The sequence below is a fragment of the Schistocerca cancellata genome, chromosome 4 (assembly GCF_023864275.1).
Source record: "Schistocerca cancellata isolate TAMUIC-IGC-003103 chromosome 4, iqSchCanc2.1, whole genome shotgun sequence".
Taxonomy (NCBI): Eukaryota; Metazoa; Arthropoda; class Insecta; order Orthoptera; family Acrididae; genus Schistocerca; species Schistocerca cancellata.
Window position 1 is genome coordinate 640,453,967 of NC_064629.1, and position 23,844 is coordinate 640,477,810.

The 23,844-nt window shown below is 43.8% G+C and overlaps 1 protein-coding gene across 1 annotated transcript in view; it reads left to right on the forward strand.

The window, feature by feature from the left end:
* The first annotated feature begins 2,443 nt into the window (after positions 1-2,443).
* LOC126183716 (uncharacterized) overlaps positions 2,444-23,844 on the forward strand; it is a 94,722-nt gene continuing 73,321 nt past the window's right edge. Inside the window, exon 1 of the mRNA XM_049925903.1 lies at positions 2,444-2,525. Coding sequence (XP_049781860.1) covers positions 2,444-2,525 — 82 coding nt within the window. The remainder of the gene's footprint in view (positions 2,526-23,844) is intronic.

The window sequence follows — 23,844 nt, forward strand, 5'->3', positions numbered from 1 at the left end:
TACTCCTGTTTTCTTTCTTGAATATTGGTGTGACCTGTGCTACTTTCCATTCTTTAGGCACAGACCATTCGTCAAATGAGCGGCTGTATATGATTGTTAAGAAAGGCGCTATTGTGTCTGCATACTCTGAAAGGAACCTGATTGGTATACCAAGGATCACGAAGATAAGGTACGAGAAATTAGGGCTCATACGGAGGCATATAGACAATCGTTTCTTCCTCGTTCCGTTTGCGGGTGGAACAGGAAAGTAAATAAGTAGCATTGGTATGAGGTACCCTGCGCCACACGCCGTAAGGTGGATGGCAGATTAGCGATGTAGATACGTTACTTCTAACGTCTCTTACCTCATACACCGACAGCTACCGTTTATAGGTATATGCAGTTCTCAATTTTGTCACTGTCTACCGGGTGATCAAAAAGTCAGTATAAATTTGAAAACTGAGTAAATCATGGGATTTTATTAGAACAAAAAAAACTACAAAAGTTCAAAAAATGTCCGACAGATGGTGCTTCATCTGATCAGAATAGCAATAATTAGCATAACAAAGTAAGACAAAGCAAAGATGATGTTCTTTACAGGAAATGCTCAATATGTCCACCATCATTCCTCAACAATAGCTGTAGTCGGAATAATGTTGGTTGGTTGGTTGGTTGTTTTGGGGAAGGCGACCAGACAGCGAGGTCATCGGTCTCATCGGATTAGGGAAGGACGGGGAAGGAAGTCGGCCGTGCCCTTTGAAAGGAACCATCCCGGCATTTGCCTGGAGCGATTACGGAAATCACGGAAAACCTAAATCAGGATGGCCGGACGCGGGATTGAACCGTCGTCCTCCCGAATGCGAGTCCAGTGTCTAACCACTGCGCCACCTCGCTCGAGGAATAATGTAGTGAACAGCACTGCAAAGCATGTCCGGAGTTATGGTGAGGCATTGGCGTCGGATGTTGTCTTTCAGCATCCCTAGAGATGTCGGTCGATCACGATACACTTGCGACTTCAGGTAACCCCAAAGCCAATAATTGCACGGACTGAGGTCTGGGGACCTGGGAGGCCAAGCATGACGAAAGTGGCGGCTGAGCACACGATCATCACCAAACGACGCGCGCATGAGATCTTTCACGCGTCTAGCAATATGGGGTGGAGCGCCATCCTGCATAAACATCGAATGTTCCAGCAGGTGTTTATCAGCCAGGCTGGGGATGATGCAATTCTGTAACATATCGGCGTACCTCTCACCCGTCACGGTAGCAGTTACAAAACAAGAATCACGCATTTCCTCGAAGAAAAAAGGCCCGATAACGGTAGATGTGGTAAATCCAACCCATACCGTGACTTTCTCGTCGTGCAATGAAGTTTCCACGACAGTTCTAGGATTTTCGGTAGCCCAAATTCTGCAGTTGTGGGCGTTGACAGACCCTCGGAGCGTGAAATGAGCTTCGTCGGTCCACAACACGTTACTCAGCCAATCGTCATCTTCCACCATCTTTTGAAACGCCCACAACGCAAATGCCCTCCACTTCACTAAAGCGCCAGGTAACAGTTCACGATGCTGATGGATTTTGTACGGATAGCATCGGAGGGTACGCCTAAGTGCCAACCAAACAGTAGTGTATGGAATGCCGGTGCGACGTGCGACTGCACGAGCGCTGACTTCCCCGTGCACAGACGAACCCGCTACAGTCTCCATTTTTCTTCCTGAACTGTCTCAGCAGCATTACTCCTTGTTCTCGGTCGGCCACTACGTGGTCTATCGACTAAAACGACAAACCCGTGGCTTCGAACTTCGAAATCATTCTCGCCAAAGCTGCGTTTGTCAACGGACCTTTACCCGTTCGAATCCCCTTCCTACGGCGATAGGATCGTAACGCTGAACTAGCACATTCCCCATTCTGATAATACAGCTTCACTAAAAGCGCTGATTGTCATGCGCAGACACTGACGTTTTGCTGTCCAGCGCCATCTGTCGGACATTTTGTGAACTTTTTTTTTTAGTTCTAATAAAACCCCGTGTCATTCTAAGCATGTGTGTCAATTTTTACCTGTCTATCTACATTATTCCGTGATTTATTAAGTTTTGAAATTTATACTGACTTTTTGATCACCCGGTATATTCATCATTTTCTTGGACTTAGCCCAAGACATTACTCAAAATCTTTCTGTCTCTCTCTCTCTCTCAGTTTCTCGTTGACACTTTTCTCTGTTGGTTGCGAAGCTTTCTGTTCGTACGACAGTGCAGTAGTGTTTTCGAAGTGGAAGCCACATTTCTGATGTCGACGATCCGGAGGTTCCGGTTTCAGAGTAGGAGCGTGGGGTAATTGTTGCTGTCGGTTTCCCGAAAGTCCCGCTATACGCGGGCGCGTCGGTTTTTGCGGGCGCGTGGTGGGGCTGCGTGCTGGCGGCTGGCCGCGAGGAGCAGTGACCGCGCCAGCCAGAGGCTGCCCAACCATGGCCGTGACCGCGCCGCTGCCGCTGCTGCTGCTGCTCCTGGCGCTCGCGGTGGGCGCACACCTCGCCGCAGCAGCCTCCGGTAAGTGCACACTGCCTACATCACTTTTCTTTACTGGCTAACGTCGTATTGCGTGTGTCAGGCTTTTGGTTTCGTCGGACGTAAAACCAGTGAATTTAGCCAGTCGGTGGAAAGGTAGGACCATTAGCTTGAAAAAAAAAAAAAAATAACTAATGGTTCCACCTTGCCCTCAGTCGGCTGGTTCACTCATTTGTTCCCTGATCGGTGTATATGATTTCTTTGTCTCTCCTAGTAGTTCTATGACATTTGCTTCCTCGTATTCTTAGGTACGCAATTCTCGGGGTTTTAATAGTTTTTGTTTTAAAAGCCTCTACAGGGTGTCCCAGGAGGCATGGTCAATTTTCCGGGATATGACACGAACGATAATTGGAAGCAAAGAAGTCCATCAAACATGGGCTCTAAAATTCATACCTTAAGAGCCATCAGAACTTCTTCATCTTCCATACTGTGAAACAAATCTCTTCTACTGCAAGCTCTTTGCTTTCCATATTCTGGGAGGAGATAATATGTACAGAAAGGTAAAAATAAAAAAAATTGTCTGCAATTTTGTCATATGATGACATGATGGAGACCGTGGCTGTTGTTTGAAGACAAATGTTGATGGTGTTGGGGCAGCAACCAGCCACAAATTTACTTTCAGTTCCTTTATTCAAAGGGTACCGTTACCGGTTTCGAATCTTTGTGATTCATCCTCAGACGGTTTACATGCTTTCTTTATGACATGTGGTGTGTTTTTTACAGATTAATTGTCCTAAAATATAAATAATACATAATTATAAACACGCCACACACAGATGGTTGCGTTATAGATTTTCGTTGCATGTGACTTACGTGAAACGTCGGTTTCGAGTGTTTGTTTTCATAAAATTCGTCAAATTTCACGTAAGTCACATGCAACGAAAATCTGTAACGCAACCATCTGTGTGTGGCGTGTTTATAATTATGTATTATTTATATTTTAGGACAATTAATCTGTAAAAAAACACACCACATGTCATAAAGAAAGCATGTAAACCGTCTGAGGATGAATCACAACGATTCGAAACCGGTAACGGTACCCTTTGAATAAAGGAACTGAAAGTAAATTTGTGGCTGGTTGCTGTCCTAACACCATCTACACTAGTCTCAAAAAATTGTCTAGTAAATATGGGCTCTAAAATGTATACCTTAAGAGATATGAGGACATGTTCAGTAGAATTAAGTTTCACAGTAGCGAAGAAGAGCAACTGCCCATAGCGCTTAAAGTATGCACTTTCGAGTCCATGTTTACTGGACATTTTTTCTTGTTTCGTCCAGGCTACCACATCTCAAAATACGTAAAGCGAAGAGCTTGCAGTAGGAGAAATTTGTAAGCGTAGACTTCTCCGGTCGTTGCCATTGTCAATAATATTCTTCTGGGTTGTTGACCGCACTGTTAGTATATAAAATTTTCCGATGTTTCGGCCACAATTGCAAGTGGCCTTCCTCAGGGCTGTGCTGAGCTGACAATGCGGACAACAGCCCAGAAGAATTTTATTGGCTACAAGAGATTTGTTTCGTAGTATCGTCGATGAAGAAGTGTCCATAATTCTTAAGGTATGCACTTTAGATCACATCTTTACTAGAAGTTCTTGCTTCGAGTGATCGTGTTCGTCACATCCCTAAATATTGATCATTCCTCCTGGGACACTCTGTATACAATACTTTAGAGTGTCTCATTTATGTTGATCACCCCAAATAACTTTTTGTATAGAAGAAAAATAAATCATGTTTCAAGCAAATGTCGTTTAGCTATCAAGGTGACATTAGCCAGCACAACTGGCTTGCTTACAACTTCGTTCATTGCGAAGGTCCGAATACCAGTACGTCTTTTTTAAATTGCATCCGATATTTTTTTAATTGCTAATTCACTGTTTCTTTCTCAAGGCCTGTTGGGAAACATGCCATCGTGTACCATTCACGTAAAGATGACGTTATTAAAAACGTAGCACAAAAGTGACTTTGACTCTCCTGTGTTAGTGTTAGTACACAGTGAATGTATATTGGAGAGCTCTTTGTCTAAGATTACCAGCGGAGGCACGAAATAAAACATATACATTATTGAACAAACTGAAGGGAAGAACATGAAATGAGTGCATGTGAAACATGTAGACAGACGAATGGGTTATAGATGGACCAAGGAAGTCCTTTACTCGGCTCCAAGAGCTGTAAAAAGATCGAGATACGACCTAATGGGAGTCATATAGAAAATATGTAGTAGGAGGAATGATACATGTTATTGAAGACCGTAATGGATATAAATATCTAGAAGAGGCCTTTACCCAGTAGTGAATGCTATAGATGCCAGTGTGATTGTGTGTGTGTGTGTGTGTGTGTGTGTGAGAGAGACAGAGAGAGAGAGAGAGAGAGAGAGAGAGAGAGAGAGAATTTACAAGCGGAAAGCAGAAAGTGTAAGCTATCTCGCCATTTGCGCACTTTGGGCTTCCATGTTATATCCAATACAATACGTGTCAGGATGTGTGGTGGCAGCGTAACTTTTGGGAGCAGTTGCAGTTATTAGAGTGGTCTCCAGTTTCAACTACTAGGCTCTACTTTTCTTTATTCTTTTCTTGAAATTTTCGTCCTTACAATCCAACAGTACGCTTAGCCATGAAGTATGCAGTACCTGTGCTGGGCAACAACTGAAAAAAGAAAAAAATAAATAAAATGAAAATAAAAATAAAAAATGAAGTTCAAGCTTCGTCAGAAATATTTTAGGGAATGCGTAAAAGCGTAAACCTAGCTTGGCGGACAGCTAACTGAACTCCGCAAGTAGACCATCTTAAAAAACTACATGCGCTTCCTCACCGATAAACTGTTGTGTCGTAATTCAACATAATATGGAAAATTCAACATACTCCATAAACAAAATGGTTGGCGGAGAAGAGGAAGCACTGAATGAGAGTGAGCTGCAGAAACGAACAACAACGATCAGCTCCCTTATGAGAACGAATGTACAAGAACAGCTCAGGATGTATTGGATGGAAATGCTAAGCGACTATTACTGACCATTCTCTAACTCATGGATTTGACAGAATTGTGCATCTGATACAGTCTGACACGGTACATGGTTGCTGTGTGAGGATGCAGGCACAGAAATGTAGATGGCAGCCAGCCGCATTGGAACTCCTGTTTCGGGATGTATCAGTTACAGAGAAACCGGTACATCCCACGCGGAACCTCCGGTGGGGCAGGTTCTGTCTTCCGTGGGCGATAAGTGCCTTCCAGCGACCCGCGCACTTGAGGGCGATGGCCCTTCGAGGCAAAGGGCCATTGCGAAAGCTGATCACCTGGCCTCGCCAATTCGCCTGAAAAACAGGGATGAGGCATTGTCGGACGCTGATAGAGCAACTGAGCCAGCACGACAGTTCTCTTCTGTTCCAAATGTGGCCACCTTTCAGCATGATAATGCTCATTCGCTAGTTATTTTGTAACTGTTGAGAGCCCCAGTGTTACTCAGAAGATGGTGCTCTTATGAAAGCGTCACTTAGAAACAGAAATATTTAAAGAAATATGTTGAAATAAAAACCGCTCAAATCTTTTGTTTAGATTAGATTTACTTTCATTCCAATTGATCCGTAGTGAGGAGATCCTGCAGTATGTAGAACATGTCAGAAAAACAATAATGCATGACAAATATTTACAACTAAATCAAATAAGCTAGTGTACCTCTTTTTTTAATGAACACTTTATGACAGGATCATTTTACAACACTCATTTACCAAGATCGTGTTAACGCACTGAGTTTAAAACTTCAAGAAATGTTTTTTTTATTTATAAGGTAATGATCATATAATAGAACTACTGCAATACTCAAAATCTTGTACCTGGCTGCACGTTCAGAGACCGTGAATAGCTACAATTGAAAGAAAATCAGCCCTCGGTCACTATTTTTAACAAATTAACCTGGTTTCGACACTGCTAGGAGTGTCTTCCTCAGAATTTAAATCAAAGAATGGTCTATATTCTATAACATGGTCACAGAATTTTGACTAAAAACGTATGATAGAGTATAAGTACGGAAATGTCGTGAAAGACTGGCAGTACTTATATGTCATTTATAAAATAATAAATATGCCAAAAGGGCATTAGTCACAAAAATATTAAAGATAAAGAAAACTGTGATGGCGGGCCACTAAGGGCTGCTCGTTACTTGCGTGGTGCAGGTTGCAAAACGGACTCTTGATTTAAATTCTGAGGAAGACACTCCTAGCAGCGTCGAATCCAGGTTAATTTGTTAAAAATAGTGACCGAGGGCTGATTTTCTTTCAATTGTACTACAATACTTATTTACAATGAACATATTACTGCACTTAAATGGTGCAAAAGTTAGAGTGTACTTTGTATATACACATACACACAAATGATTTGTCTAAAAATAAGAAATAAAACAGATTAACCACCATCTTAGAATTTTAAAGAGTAGTAGAAGACATTTGTTTGGTGGGTTGTGTAGACTGCGCAGTCTCATGTTTTCTGCGTGATTTCGAGCATCATTCAAACGCGAGACAAACGTTTCTCTAATGTGTTTTATATCTTACTTTTAGACAAATCATTTCACAAGACATGAACCCCCCCTTTTTAAAAATATCATTATAGCCATTTTTTTTCATAGTTAAATATCACACCAATGTAACTTTTTATGCGCAACATAGTTAAGCTTTGAAGAAGTGAACTTTTTGACACTTCGTTTACGTAGCTAGCAGCACTTCTTTGCGAAATATTTCAATTTTCCTCCACACAAAAATTAAGTTTTTCTTAATTACCCTGATTACTTTCAGCAAATTAAACCCTTTTCTGCAAAACTAGACTTCACGCTGGTCAGCTTGACATCAGATTTGTCCATTTCCCACTCATTGGTTACGGAAATTCGGGCAAAAATCCATTGTGTAATTTTCTTTTCAATCACCCTTATTACTTTCAAGCAATCAAATACTGTTTTACGAAACTAGACCTCACCCTCCTCAGTTCGATGTCCAATTTCTCCATTTCCCACCCTTCGTTTGGCTATGAAAATTCGAACAAAAATCCATTCTATGATTTCTAGGGAATCTTGTCTTCGCTCCTGTCAAACACTTTGCAAGAAATAGTTTGCACTTGGAAAATCTACAAGGGTGTGTCATGCGAGATGGGTGACAACTATCCCGGGTATAGGTGGCAGTCGCCTCAAAACAGAGTCCGCATCAATGAGTTTAGTATTTGCAACATCGTATCCAATACTTATACACCGTGCGAGGCGATACACTGTTTGGAACACTGGACTCATATGCGGGAGAACGCTGTTCAAATCCCCATCCGACCATCCAGATTTTGATTTTTTTGTGGTTTTCCTAAATCGCTGAAGGGGAATTCCAGGACAGCGCCTCTCAAAAGAACAAAGCCGATTTCCTTTCCTGTATCCGAGCTTGTGCTCAGTCTTTAATGGCATCATCGCCAACAGAACATTAAACCCTAACCCTACTTCCTATCAAAACTCATGTGCTCGATCCACTTGGGAGGCATCAACCAGAGGTTCCGTCTCATCTGCGAAAGCCTTGACTACTGATTTTTGAAACCTCATTATTGAAAAGTAAAACCCGCTTGAAAGGAAGCAAGATTAGTATTTTACGTCCAGTCGTCAAAGACATTATTAGGGACCCAGCACAAACTCGAATTAAGGATGACTGACGAGGGTCTGTCTACCGCCAGCGTCGGTGTGGTTTTTAGGCAGATTTTCACATCCGACTAGGTGGATAGCGTGCTGCTACCCACGTCCCGCCTCGGATATATGATTCACAAACATTTTGAAAACTTTCTCACACTTTCACAGGGGATAATGCTAGGCTGCAAACAGATGGGGTTCACAGGTGTGGCAACTGGAAGGGCATCCGTTCATCCTCCACCAGTAACATTGCTAAATCGAAACTAGAATACCGACCCCTTGAAGACACGAGGTAAGTCCAGAAAAAGGAAGGAGGCCACTGAAAAGTAGGGCAGGAATTAACTAGTGACATGAAGCAGATACTTGGGTACAAGGGTACACGCATGCATGTGTTTTACTTAGGCTAATCATCGCTTGCACAGATTCCATCAGTCATTCTGGAGGCCTCTTCAGCCACATAATTCCGATCTTCTGACTCAAATTGTGGATACATAATTTTGGTTCAAATACAATCTAGGAAAGATAGAATTTTGTTTTATTAAATTTCCGTTACTTTTTTGGTAATATTTCGGAGTAGTTAATAGTAGTAATATCTGTTTTGTATTAGGCGCCGTAGATTTCTCGGTGGCACATGTATATGTTCGACAAAATAATCCGTTCTAAGTGGAATATAAGTATGTATAGCCTCCTAGGTCTCACGAAAGTACACTCACAAGTACAAATACTACATCTCAGACAAGTAGTGCCGCAAATACGACACGTGCATAAACAACATTTTCACTTATGAAATTAGCAGATTTGTTAGTTATTTTCGCAAAGCATTTTTAACTTTCAGAGCTACCATTGGGTTCATCTGCATTATTATTTCGCTATTCACCGAACGGTGTGTCCACTCTCAGATGACGCAGGGGAAGGAGGATTGTCGATTTCACTTCGAATAAGCTCGATTTCTCTACTTTTATTGCTATGCGAAATGTATGTGTGAGGAATTTATAGGTTTTGTCTGATACCGGAGCTCCCCTCTCTCAATTTTGAGATTCAACAGCTGCGTGACGCAGTCTAGTAGAGACTCCCACAGGGGTTTGTTAAGCATTTCTGCAAGGCTCTCGCGCTGACCTACCTGACTTGTAACGCTTACTCATCTCTTCTCTAGGCTTTCCAATAATTCGTCTTAGCAAGTCTCCGAGACTGGCGAACAATGCTCATGAATACTTCGGACGAATGTTTTGTCACCGACCTCCGCGGATGATTTTCCTTCCTTAGGATTGTTCCAGTAAATACCGGTCTAGTCTCTAGTATCTACACTGGTGTCCAAAATTAAAGCAACAATAAAAAATTTTGCAAGTTTGCGTTTATTTTGCCACAAAACCCTATAAACAGGTGATACTTAAAGTAGAAACAATGTAAAGAAAACAGAACGCAAACAACTGCTACATGCATACCTGTAGACAAAAACGTGCTTCGTTTTATTTTCAACTTAACGGATTTGCACACACATTCCGACAATTGGTTAATGTGCTCAGTATGGGGTGTGACCACCTCTGGCAGCAATACAGGCCTGACAACGACGGGGCATGCTGTGAATGATGTCATCAGTCTCACGTTGAGGCAATAACGCCCATTCTTCCTGCAGAGCTGCTCGCAAGTCTTGGAGAATGTTTCGTGGATGCTGGCGTGATGTAACCCGTCTCCCTAGTGCATCCCAGGCATTCTCCACGGAATTCAAATCGACAGAGCGAACAGGTCACGCCATGCGTGCAATATCTTCCATTTCCAAGAAATCATCAGCCCCCTGTGCTCTATGAGGTCGAGCATTATCGTCCATCAGTACGGAATCTGTGCCCACAGCACCTCGCAAAAACTGCACATTAGGTCCCAAGATCTCGTAACAGTAGCTGACAGCAGTTAAACCGCCACAGTGCCTGACAGCAGTTAAACCTTGATTATTTAACTGTACAATTTCTTGAAGAGATGTTCCAATGGTCAACATAATTCCAGCCCACACCATTAGGAACCATCCTCGATATCGGTCTCTTTCCGCAATGTTTGCGTCACGAAATCGTGTTCTGCGTTCACTCCAAATACGACTCCATCGATAATCACTCTCCAGAGCAAACCGGGACTCATCTGTCAAAAGAAAATCGGCCTAGTATTCGACCGTCCAGGTAGCATGTTGACGACTCCACTCTAGACGTTCCCTTCTGTGAAGACGCGTCAGAGGTACACATACGGCATGTCTCCGACAATAAAGCCACTCTACCAAAACCTTCTTACCGTTTGCCTCGATACGATACGTCCAATGGATGCTGCGAGGTCAGATGCCGCTTGCCGGGCAGCACTAAGGCGGTACCGTCGTGAGCTTACAGCCAAATAACGGTCCTTTCTTTCTGATGTCACACGTGGTCGGGCCGCCCTGGTCTTTGGGATACAGTTTCGGTCTCTATAAACTGTAGCCACATCCGAAAAACAACAGAACGATTCACGTTAAGCCATCGGGACACATCAGTTTGCGAATGTCGTGCTTCCATCCTTCCTTTGACCCTCCACCGGAGAGAGAGTGGTAGGCGTTTTCTTTGTACCGTACTGCACCGTCTGTGACTCTGTACACAGCGATTGTGGATGTGGGACTACCCGGCAAAAACTACCCCGTTTGATAGGTGCACAGCCGTCATCGTTGGCGTGGTTGTCCGTTGACCGGAGTGTCGTCTTCCGTGCAGAACACGATCGTACGGACACCTGTTGACAGTTTGTATGATTATATCGTTCATACAGGACGGAGGAACAGCGGTTTGTTGCTTTAATTTTTGACACCAGTGTACTTAAATCTTTGTGGATGGGTATCCCTAGACATCAAACATTTTTGAAGGATTCCAATGACAGATCACCGAAGTAACAGTAAAAAATATGGAATCTCAATATTGTATCTTTCCCTCCTTTTTCTGTACAAAGACGCTTTCAGCTAGATTTAACTACTAAATATTTTTGTGTACTTTACTTTGAAATTACGATGAAATGACAACCATTAGCTGCTTACAGGCGTTGACATACGTCAACGGGGCCAGATGAAAATGTGTATCCCGACCGGGACTCGAACCCGGGATCTCCTCCTTACATGGCAGACGCTCTATCCATTTTTTTTTTTGACCTCATTTTGTTCTATATTGCTCGTTGAATTTGTTAGGGGCGGACGTCCGATGACACCCATTCAGGTTCTTCGTTGATCTGTTCACTCAGTTTTTTTATTGCAGAGGGTTTCTAACCCTCTGACCGAGCACGCTGAGCTACCGTGCTGGCTATCCATCTGAGCCACCGAGGACACAGAGGGTAGTGCGACTGCAGGGACTTATCTCTGGCATGCCTCCCGCGACACCCACCTTCTCAACGTATTGTCCCGCACCACATTCGAAGTGCCCCCGCCAATTATACTCATTACTCGCGGCGCGTTGCCGATTCCCGTAAGAGTTCGGGCACTTTTTGTGCATCCGCACAGAAGAAGAAGATGGTCAAGTGGCCGGTGAGCCTTTACTAAGATAGTATCTGTTCTTTCGGACATGTCCTTACATAACATGTACTTTGGCAGTGGTAGAATCTTTCTGTAGTCAGCCGGAAATGCTGGTTCAAAATGGTTCAAATGGCTCTGAGCACTATGGGACTCAACATCTGAGGTCATCAGTCCCCTAGAACTTAGAACTACTTAAACCTAACTAACCTAAGGACATCACACACATCCATGCCCTAGGCAGGATTCGAAACTGCGACCGTAGCGGTAGCGCGGTTCCAGACTGGAGCACCTACAGCCGCTCGGCCACAACGGCCGGGAAATGCTGGTTCTCTAAATTTTCTCAATAGTGTTTCATGAAAACAAATTCGTCTCCCCTCCAGGGATTCCCATTTGAGTTCACGAAGCATCTCCGAAATACTCACAATTTGATAGAATCTACCGGTAAGAAGTCTAGCAGCACGCCTCTGAATTGTTTCAATATCTTCCTTTAATTCGACCTGTGAGGCGGGGTGGGGGGGGGGGGCGGTGGCAGTGGGAGGAATCCCAAACACTGCAGCAATACTCAAATAGTGGGTTGCGTGGGTTGCACTAATGCTCTACTCATGGTCTCTGTGGTGTCACCGCCAGACACCACACTTGCTAGGTGGTAGCCTTTAAATCGGCCGCGGTCCGCTAGTATACGACGGACCCGCGTGTCGCCACTGTCAGTGATTGCAGACCGAGCGCCGCCACACGGCAGGTCTAGTGACACGTCCTAGCACTCGCCCCAGTTGTACAGTCGACTTTGCTAGCGAAGCTACACTGACAAATACGCTCTCATTTGCCGAGACGATAGTTAACATAGCCTTCAGCTACGTCATTTGCTACGACCTAGCAAGGCGCCATTACCAGTGTATATTGAGATGATATAATGTATCAACAAGAGCGATGTTCACCAATTATGGAATAAAGTTAAGTATTCCATCAACTACGTTCTTTTCTTACTAGACTCAACTACTTTACTGTTCCAGACCTCACGCCAGTCTGCGTGAGCTTAATCGCGTGCCTTTCGGCTTCCTCCAAACTCCGTGAATTGGCTCCTGCCAATTCACAACAGTCTCCTTTATAGATCGGCTACATTTTCCTAGAATTCACCCAATAAACCGAAGTCGACCATTAGCCTGCTCCGCTACCGACATTACGCGCTTGTTCCATTCATATCGCACTGCACTGTTACGCCTAGATATTTAATCGACGTGATACAACTAATACAGTATTCGAACATTACAGGAGTGTTTTTCCTACTCATCTGCGTTAACTCACATTTTTCTGTATTTAGAGCAAGCTACCATTCACCACACCAAATGAAAGATCCATCTATCATGTGAAGCCCGGCCGGCTAGCCGCGCGGTCTAACGCGCTACTTTCCGAGCGTATTAGTGTCGAGGTCTGGTGTGCCGGCCAGTCTGTGGATGGTTTTTAAGGCGGTTTTCCATCTGCACCGGCGAATGCGGGCTGGTTCCCCTTATTCCGCCTCAGTTACACTATGTCGGCGGTTGCTGCGCAAACACTGTCTCCACGTACGCGTACACCATAATTATTCTACCACGCAAACATTTGGGGCTACACTCGTCTGGTATAAGACGTTCCCGGGAGGGCCACTGGGAGCCGAACCGCCCCGGGTTCGGTGTGGGGCGGCGGTGGGGTGGTGGACTGCTCTGGCCTGGTGTGGGGTTGTGAACCACTGAGGGCTACGGCGGGAGGAAGCCTCGTCGTCGTTTCTAGCTCCCCGGTTCAATACACACATATACACACACATCCTGTGTCGTCTTGCAGTCACTCGACAACGACACTGTCCCGGAGACTACAACGTCATCAACAAACAGTCGCAGACTGCTGCTCACCGTGTCCGTGAGGTAGATCAAATGGTTCAAATAGCTGTGAGCACTATGAGACTTAACATCTGAGGTCATCAGTCCCCTAGAACTTAGTACTACTTAAATCTAACGAACCTAAGGACATCACACACATCCACTCCCGAGGCAGGATTCGAACCTGCGGCCGTAGCGGTCGCGCGGTTACGGACTGAAGCGCCTAGAACCGCTCGGTCACACCGGCCGGCCAGCTTGCAACAAACCTACTATAAGACCTCACTCAAACTCCATCAATTGCAAAAATCGTTCACGCCTACATTGTCACGGCATGCTAGCGATGTTGCAGACTCACATGGGACTCTGTATACCACAGCAAACTAGCTGCTATGAGCTCTGGAGGTGAACAATTGATGCCGAAGCTTACTACACTACACGGCTGATAACGCACTTCCTGGTTTTTTCACAGTGTTGCATATTTTATCATCACATTAGCTGCTCTCTTGTAGTATCCTATGCAAGTATAGCATGGTTCAAATGGCTCTAAGCACTGTAGGACTTAAAATCTGAGTTCATCAGTGCCCTAGGCTTAGAACTACTTACACCTAACTAACCTAAGGACATCACACACATCCATGCCCGAAGCAGGATTCGAACCTGGGACCGTAACAGCAGCTCGCTTCCGGACTGAAGCACCTAGAACCACTCGGTCACAGTGGCCGGCAATTATAGCATGCCTCAGTCACTTACGTCAAGGTGTTCTTTTTTCATTTTCCAGGAGTGCATTTGCGAATTTGTAGTTAGGGGCCGCCAATGACTTGATTTGAAATATTCCACCGGTTAGCCCAAAATAATGGGTTTAAAATGCTAACTTTTCTATTAAATCTTCATATGAATGGGATTCAGTTTTAGCCACGGCCCTTGTCTGGGGAATATGGTAAATGTGTGATGGGGCATCGGCACATTTTGCTGCTGATGCGAGACTGCATCTAACGCGGTAGTATCCTCCAACATGGACAGCCCGAGCAGAACCTGCACAGTGCCCTCCGAGACCACCTGACCGCAATCCTTTGGATTTTTCTCTCTGTGATCATCTCAAAGGTGAAATGTACAGCACGCCCGCTGATATGCTTGAAGAACTGGAAACAATGTGCATAGTCTTATCAAGATTCACGATATGATTCGAAGAGGTTTGAAAGTATTCCTAATGATAAACACTGTAACAGGATTTACGATATGATTCTAAGGTGCTTCAAAGCATTCCTAACGATAAACATTATAACTCTACGTTATCAAGAGTTACGATATGATTCCAAGGTATTTGAAAGAGTTCCTAATGATAAACATTATAACTGTATTTGACAGTGTCACGAAAATAGTGTCACGTGTAGTTGTATTGTTTATCATTTTACCATAATGTTTTTTTTTTCTTTCGTCATTGTTATTTCATTTCCCTCGTCCCATATGGGCGGGGTAGACCGTCAGCGGTGCAACATTCAGCTCTTCAGTCAAAAGCTTATTCTTTTTTAAAATAAAAAAGACGAAAAACAAACATAATTACCCAGGGATGTGGCTCAGTGGTTAGCATACTGGATTCAGATTCGGGAGGACGACGGTTCAAGCCTGCGTCCGGCCATCCTGATTTAGGTTTACCGTGATTTTCCTAAATCGCTACAGGCAAATGCCGTGATGGTTCCTTTGAAATGACATGGCCGACTTCCTTTTCCGTCCTTCCCTTATCCGATGGGACCGATGACTTCGCTGTTTGGTCTCTTCCCCCAATCGACCTACCAACCAACCAAACATAATTAAACGTGCAGTGTTTACAGATGGTTTAAAAAGGATAAAACAAGGATGAACTTTATTGACGTCTGCATAAAAATCATTAATACTGTTTGTTCCTTTTTTAGTTAGAATCAAATAACCAAAAGCTAAAAAACAAAAATATATACGTTTTAAAAACACATTGCACAAACGTGATATTCTTCTATGAAAAAGCACTGCATTTTCACATAAGGAGGGAAACAACCGGAACTATAAACATTTATTTAAAAATCATTACAGCCATAGTTATTAATATACACAGCTCAAATTTTGCGCGTGTAAAGAAAAAGAGCTTTATTTTAACAGAATAATATAATAAAACAAGCAGTATTACTATTTTGCCAGAAATTTGAATTTTTAATTTATTTATTGACTTTTTTTATAAATATCCGTAACTCACATTGTAATCATGCAATGAATTTGAAAATGTTCTTGTAGTATCCGAAGACGGTTACAAGATCACTGAACTATAGCCGTTAATTTTTGGTTCAAATCGTATTATTGACAGAGTTTTGAATTTTGCACATCCAAAATTAAGCTTCTTTTTCTACATACAGTTCTATAAAAATGAGAATGTCATCACAGTATCTTGTATTTTTTAGTTTCAGTGAAACAGAAACATGTTTCAAACAGATCCTGAAAATTATATAGCTTTAGCGCTATACTTTTTGAGAAAAGGCTGCTAACAATACAAAAAAATGTAAAACCGAGAAAATGGGTTTGAAAGATTTCTTCTCATACTTCTACATGTAATAAACTTACCTCAATTTTAAAATCCTCCATACCGATACTTCTCATCCTCCAGGTTTCTCTTCACCCTTCTTCGAATCCGGCTAGTCTACACATGTAGGTAAGACAGTGATCAGTCAGCTTTTTTGACGCTGCTCTCATCGATGGTGTAAAATACTTTCGTTGTAAACACACCTGGATCTATACAAAGTCTCTTCAGCACTTCAATTCTGTCATTATTTCCATCATTAAAACAGAAAACTGCATCACAGACACCTATTTCGAGTGATTCAAGTCCACAGAATGTCCTCTTTGAGCATCTAATCCAAATTAAGCTATTGAGGCTTTCAATTGCATTCTGTGTCTTCCCATTAAGACACTTCCTCAGTTAATCCTGGTTTGCAAGAAACCTGAATGTGGGCTTAATTGTATTCATAACTGATTCTGGTAATGTGAATATGTCTCATTTCTTCTGTTGTACTTCCACCAATCGACTTTCGGACACAGATTATGCATTGGTGCATTATGCAGCGGATATTTTGTGGAAAAAAATTATCCCACACAGCACGCCTCATTGCCTCGAAATTGTTTGTGTTTTTCCTGATAGCTCTCCCATGAAATAACTGAGGAGAACCAATTTCTTTCCTCCTAGTGGCTTTCCATCCTCAAGCATGAAACTTGTCAGCCAAACATATGGATACCAGCCAAAGATATAGATGTCAGCCGCAGATATCGAAGGAAAATACTATTTACACTCTCAAAAAATCCGCTGAATCAAGTAGTTTCCCAAATTTAGGAAAATGTGGAGGTGTCTGCCAGTGCAGAGTTAAACAGTTTAATATTTTAAAGGCATTTCTTTGCTACTATCATGATAAAATACACACACAACATGGATTAAACTCTGTAGATTAAGAAAATAATACTTTTTAAAAATCGTTTTTTTGGACCCAGATATATTACATCCCCCCGCCCGTTAAAATCTGAATGACTTGCACTGGAACCGGCCGCTGTGACCGAGCGGTTCTAGGCGCTTCAGTCCGGAACCGGAATCGGGCATGGATGTGTTTTATGTCCTTAGGTTCGTTAGGTTTAATTAGTTCTAAGTCTAGGGGACTGATGACCTCAAATGTTAAGTCCCATAGTGCTTAGAGCCACTTGAACTTGCACTGGGAGAAAAGGATGTGGGGAGGGGAGAATACCTATGTTGTACAGGGCCGGGTGCGATTAGAAAAAATATAGGGACTCGTTAGGTAGGAAACTATGGAGATGAATCTAGGTGGAAAGTGGGAAGACAGAAGATGAGGAGGAGTTTGGTGTGCGGCTTGGGTTGAAATGGCTCTGAGCACTATGGGACTTAACATCTGTGGTTATCAGTTCCCTAGAACTTAGAACTAATTAAACCTAACTAACCTAAGGACATCACACACATCCATGCCCGAGGCACTATTCGAACCTGCCACCGTAGCAGTCGCGCGGTTCCGGACTGAGCGCCTAGAACCGCTAAACCACCGCGGCCGGCGCGGGTTGGGAATTGGTATCAAGAGGAATGGGATTGGGAGTGATGGAGAGGGAAAAGGAGAGGACAGCCCTGATGTGGAGTGGGACTGACGGGAAAGAGCTGTAGTCTATAGGAAGGATAAATATCGGGTGGATCTCATTAATACCGGGGAGGATCTCATTTTCCGGGAGAGGGAGTAGGTTGAAGTTGCGTTCAGACAGGATATGGAGCATGTGTAGATGTAGGGACCCTGGGCTGAGTTTGTAAAGGCGCGGCAGCTTACCGGGATTGCTAACCAGAGCATAAGCAATAGGGTTAGTGGAATCTAGTTCATGGATAGTAGGATAAGCGGAAGTGTTCAATGTGGGCGAGGAGTGGTGGGAATTTGATGAGATGGTAGGGGATCCACATGGGGGAAGGTAAACGGATGCGGGAAGCGAGGCGCAGTGCATGGCGTTCAAAGATTTGGCAGGATTTATAGATTTTTTTTTCTTTATTGTGTTTCAATGCCACATCGGGGTGGGCTGGCAGTAGCATAGGCGCTGCTCTGGATTTACAGAGCTTCGTTGCGGCGGATCCTAAAGTTCCTAGTGGCTCTATTTTTAGGAAGGATTATGGGAATCTGCACATTACCTTATTTCATTTTATTGTAGCGAACTGTGTACACAAGTATTGCAAAAATAGTATTACTGAAACAAATTATATTTCGATAGTACCGATTACGTTCCCTGTACACAGAATAAAAAAATAATCCTTCCTTCCTTCCCCTCCTAGCGTTCGGGTTAACATCATAAGTAACATAGGCGGCAAATACGGCACGCCTGTCCACACAGGTTTATCTTTGACGTGTCTGCCACGAGGAGGCGCTGCACACAGTTCAGTGCTTCCTCACAGTAGTAAATGGCTTGGCTGTGTGCTGCTGTCTATACTGAACCGAATATCATGGCTACAACTCTCAAGCCCGGTAATGTGGTAAACCATTTTATTATATGACGCATTCAGCTACCGCCTTTTTTTTCACCCGTTCTTACAAAATGTTTAATTTTTACTTTACTTTATCGTATATCAGGTCAGTCACGGACTGCCCATGAAATTATACGAATATATGAGGTGCATTCAAGTTCTAAGGCCTCCAATTTTTTTTCTTCAGACTGGAAAGAGATAGAAACATGCACATTGTTTTAAAATGAGGCCGCGTTCATTGTCATTACGTCCCAGAGATGGCAGCACCGTACGGCAGATGGAATTTTACCGCCAGCGGCGAGAATGAGAACTGTTTTAAATACTTAAAATGGCGACGTTTTCCTTACTTGAACAGCGTGCAATCATTCGTTTTCTGAATTTGCGTGGTGTGAAACCAATTGAAATTCATCAACAGTTGAAGGAGACATGTGGTGATGGAGTTATGGATGTGTCGAAAGTGCGTTCGTGGGTGCGACAGTTTAATGAAGGCAGAACATCGTGTGACAACAAACCGAAACAACCTCGGGCTCCCACAAGCTAGTCTGACGACATGATCGAGAAAGTGGAGAGAATTGTTTTGGGGGATTGCCAAATGACTGTCGAACAGATCGCCTCCAGAGTTGGCATTGCTGTGGGTTCTGTGCACACAATCCTGCATGACGACCTGAAAATGCGAAAAGTGTCATCCAGGTGGGTGCCACGAATGCTGACGGATGACCACACGGCTGCCCGTGTGGCATGTTGCCAAGCAATGTTGACGCGCAACGACAGCATGAATGGGACTTTCTTTTCGTCGGTTGTGACAATGGATGAGACGTGGATGCCATTTTTCAATCCAGAAACAAAGCGCCAGTCAGCTCAATGGAAGCACACAGATTCACCGCCACCAAAAAAATTTCGGGTAACCGCCAGTGCTGAAAAAATGATGGTGTCCATGTTCTGGGACAGCGAGGGCGTAATCCTTACCCATTGCGTTCCAAAGGGCACTACGGTAACAGGTGCGTCCTACGAAAATGTTTTGAAGAACAAATTCCTTCCTGCACTGCAACAAAAACGTCCGGGAAGGGATTCGCGTGTGCTGTTTCACCAAGACAACGCACCCGCACATCGAGCTAACGTTACGCAACAGTTTCTTCGTGATAACAACTTTGAAGTGATTCCTCATGCTCCCTACTCACCTGACCTGGCTCCTAGTGACTTTTGGCTTTTTCCAACAATGAAAGACACTCTCCGTGGCCGCACATTCACCAGCTGTGCTGCTATTGCCTCAGCGATTTTCCAGTGGTCAAAACAGACTCCTAAAGAAGCCTTCGCCGCTGCCATGGAATCATGGCGTCAGCGTTGTGAAAAATGTGTACGTCTGCAGGGCGATTACGTCGAGAAGTGACGCCAGGTTCATAGATTTCGAGTGAGTAGTTAATTAGAAAAAAAATCGGAGGCCTTAGAACTTGAATGCACCTCGTAACACAGAACATACGCTGAGATGACATAAGTCATGGGATGCCGCCTCATATGCTGTCGGACCTCCTTTAGCCCTCGACGTGGCATGGACTCAACAAGTCGTTGGAAGTGACCTGCAGCAATATTCAGCCATGCTGCCTCTGTAGCCATCCATAATTGCGAAGTCGTTGTCGGTGCGAGATTTTGTGCACGAACTGAACTCTCGATTATGTCCCATAAATGTTAGATGGGATTCATTTTGGGGGATTTGGGTGGCCAAATCATTCGCTCGAATTGCAAATTGTCCAGAACGTTCTTCAAACCAATCGCGAACAGTTGTGGCCCGGTGACATGGTGCATTCTCACCGATAAAAATTCCATCGTTGTTTGGGTATGTGAAGTCCATGAATTGCTGCAAATTGTCTCCAAGTAGCCGAACATAGCCGTCTCCAGTCAATGATCGGTTCAATTGAGCCAGAGGACCTAGTCCATTCTATGCAAACACAGCCCACACCATTATGGAGCCACCACCAGCTTGTACAGTGCCTTGTCGAAAACTTCGGTCCATTGCTTCGTGTGGTTTGCGCCACACTCGAATGTACTTGCCTCATTATCTCGGTCAATATAAACGTTGTGATTATTGTGCATGTACCAAAGTATGTGCCCCATAGTCGGCTATGATTCGCTGAACACCGCTTGTCGATACGTGCAATCGCCCCCAGAATAATGGGGGTGTTACGTCTTACGCAACGAATTAATCTGAGATGTACCCTTTACCCTGTGGCTCCTGCAAGATGCAATTTCCACCCCCACACTACTACAGAAGTCAGACAGACGCTCCTAACGTTCTAAAGAGAAATGCCTGAAATCCTTTCAGCAATAAATATCTTCTGGAGTCGTCCGCTGTAAGGAAATGACACAAAAATTCACAAAATTTCTTACGTAACTAGTGGGATACTTGGGTACTGGAGTAGTGCTAGTTAGTGTAAGAAAAACGTGAAACTAATGAAAATTATTATTTTTTATGCAAAAATTCTGAGAAATCACAATGGCACTTTTAGTTATGATCTGAACAAGTTATTTCCGGGTTCTTTTCGGAATGTGAAGTTACCTCTTAAGGATAGGATTCGCTAATGAAATATCTATACAAAGTTTAAGATTGTTATTGACTTGGCAGAATGGCTGAGAGCTGCGCCTACTCAACTTGAATAATTATCCTTTAGAATGTTGCTAGGTACGGTCGAGGCTGTCGCGTGTGAAATGCAGTGAAGTGTACTGTTGTGGAGGAAATATGGGGCTCGCAAGAGCTGTAGCGCACAATGCTGTAAGCTGCGATGACTGCTGTCTGCGCCGATTGCTGCTGACAAATAAGATAACTCTCGTTCTATCTGGATTGACCTTCGCCAATCAAACTCTCCCTACGCCTTGATGAAGTCAAGGACTCCTATTCGCCCCTAGTCTAACTATTGGCATGGTACACCGATCAGATAACCAGTCCACCGCAATGCCACTCAAAAATTCGCTCGCAGACGTTTAACTATAACGCTGTCCATTCACACCGCACAATAACTGTGGCAGCCAACACAGTGAAGAATGCTTAATCGCAAGGACTCAATATAGAGTCGCACTCCGATTCGCTCTCGACAGAGGGGCTCTCCCAGTGAAGTACTGAGGAAAGATTTGTTCCTCGCTCTTTGAGTACACGTACGAGCGCACACACACACATTACGTGTTCTCGCCCCAAGAGCGACAACGGAACGGCCCCTCTCTACGCCACTGTAGCTCAGATGGGTTTTGTAGGCTAATTTGAGGCTATTTCTGACTTGACAGACCACACGTGTCCTATATCAATTTGTTGGTCTCAAATTCACCTACACTACTGTAGTGCATTGTCGTTTACACCCTGCATACCTGACAATAGTGTGTGCAGAAAGTAGTAAGTGTACCAGTGTAATGCTCTCATGTTTTCTCGACGTGACTAATTGTGTACAACCTTTCACTTGTGAAACAGAACGTGAGAGAATAAAGTTGGGCTTCCAGGTGTTCATCCGAGTTATTTATTCCGTTTTTCTGCACGATATTTCGACGACTGTTCCAGTTGTCTTCTTCAGGTGCTGCGAGCTGCGTTATTATGTGTACTTGCTGGCTGGACTGCAGCCGGTGTCGCGCCATTGGTTACAGCCCAAGGCAACTCTCTATGCTAAGAGCGCAGCGGACGCCCCGAGTCGAACTAAGTACCTCTAATAATAGGTAATAGCTCGCAGCACCTGAATAGGACGGTTGGAACGGTCGTCGAAATATTGTCCAGAAAAATGGAATAAACAACTCAGCTCAACATTATTGTCCCACCTTCTGTTTCACAAGTGAAAAGTACGCGGGCAGAAAGATCGCATATGCAGTCGTTCAAGACAGAACATTTTCAGTTTTAGCGTATTGGTCATAAGCGGCATCTATGACGAAGGCTGGAGTTTTGAAAATTTCAGAGCAATGTTTTTCACCATTTAAAATATCCTTATTTTAGCGTTTCTTATAAGAATTTAATAAGCATAAATGTAATATGCTCGTTCTCATTGAACCATCATGCGACGAACCACCCAGCTCTTCTTTGAACTTTCTTCGCCTCTCCTGCTAGCACCGTATCTGAATCTGGAATTAGAGGCGAAGGGTGTTAGTGAAATATCGTGTTATCACTCTGTCAGTCCTATTTTCTTGGAACACAACATTTGATAATTGTTATTGATCTCTCTCGTACACTACAAGTGATGAAGTATTCATCTTCTTCTCTTGCTTGTGCCTTTATCCCGCAGTTTTCGCAGGGTCGGCATGGTTACAATCGGTTTTGGCATAGTTAATTTGAAGGGATGGCCAGATGCCCTTCCTGCCACCACCCCATACCCCCTCGGGGTCATAGTAAAACAAACAGTATTCGTGCATGCTGATCAAGCGGCTAAACAAGCGATCTGGAAAGGACTCCTGACACAGGTGCAACATTTCCGCTACCGCATTTGATTGAGCAGTCGCGGGTAGAACCGTATCGAGGAGATTCTGCGTTTCTGGTAGAACTGCCAAAGTTGCCCCCCCCCCCCCCAAAAAAAAAAAGACCTTTCTGAAATTGTTTCTAAGTATATTTAACAAATTTTATCGTTTTGTAACTTGTTGTTGTTGTTGTGGTGGTATTCAGACCTGGTTTGTTGCAGCTCTCCATGCTACTCTATCCAGTGCAAGCCACGGACGGGGATGCGCAGTGGTTAGCACACTGGACTCGCCTTTGGGAGGACGACGGTCAAACTCGTGTGCGGCCATCCTGATTTTAATTTTTCCGTGATCTCCCTAAACGCTAAATCGCTTAAGGCAAATGCCGGGATGGTTCCTTCGAAAGGCCACTGTCCTCCATCCTTCCCTACCCCAAGCCTGTGCTCCGTCTCTAATGACCTCGTCGTCGACTGGACGTTAAACACTAATCCCCTCCTTCTGTGCAAGCCTCTTCATCTTCGAATAGCTACTGCGACCTACAGCCTTCTGAACCTGCTTACTGTATTCATCTCTTGGTCTCTCTCTACGATTTTCACCTCCCATACTTCTCTCTAATACTAAATTGGCGACCCATTGATGTCTCAGAATGTGTCCTACGGACCAATCCCTTCTTTTAGTCAAGATGTGCCAAAAATTTCTTGTCTCCCCAATTTAATTCAGTACTCCTCATTAGTTACGCTATCCACCGATCTTATGTTCAGCATTCTTATGTAGCAACAAATTTAAAAAACCTCTATTTATTCTTGTCCATATTTCACACCCATACATGGCTACACATCAGACAAATACCTCCCGAAAAGACTTCCTTACACTATAAGGTT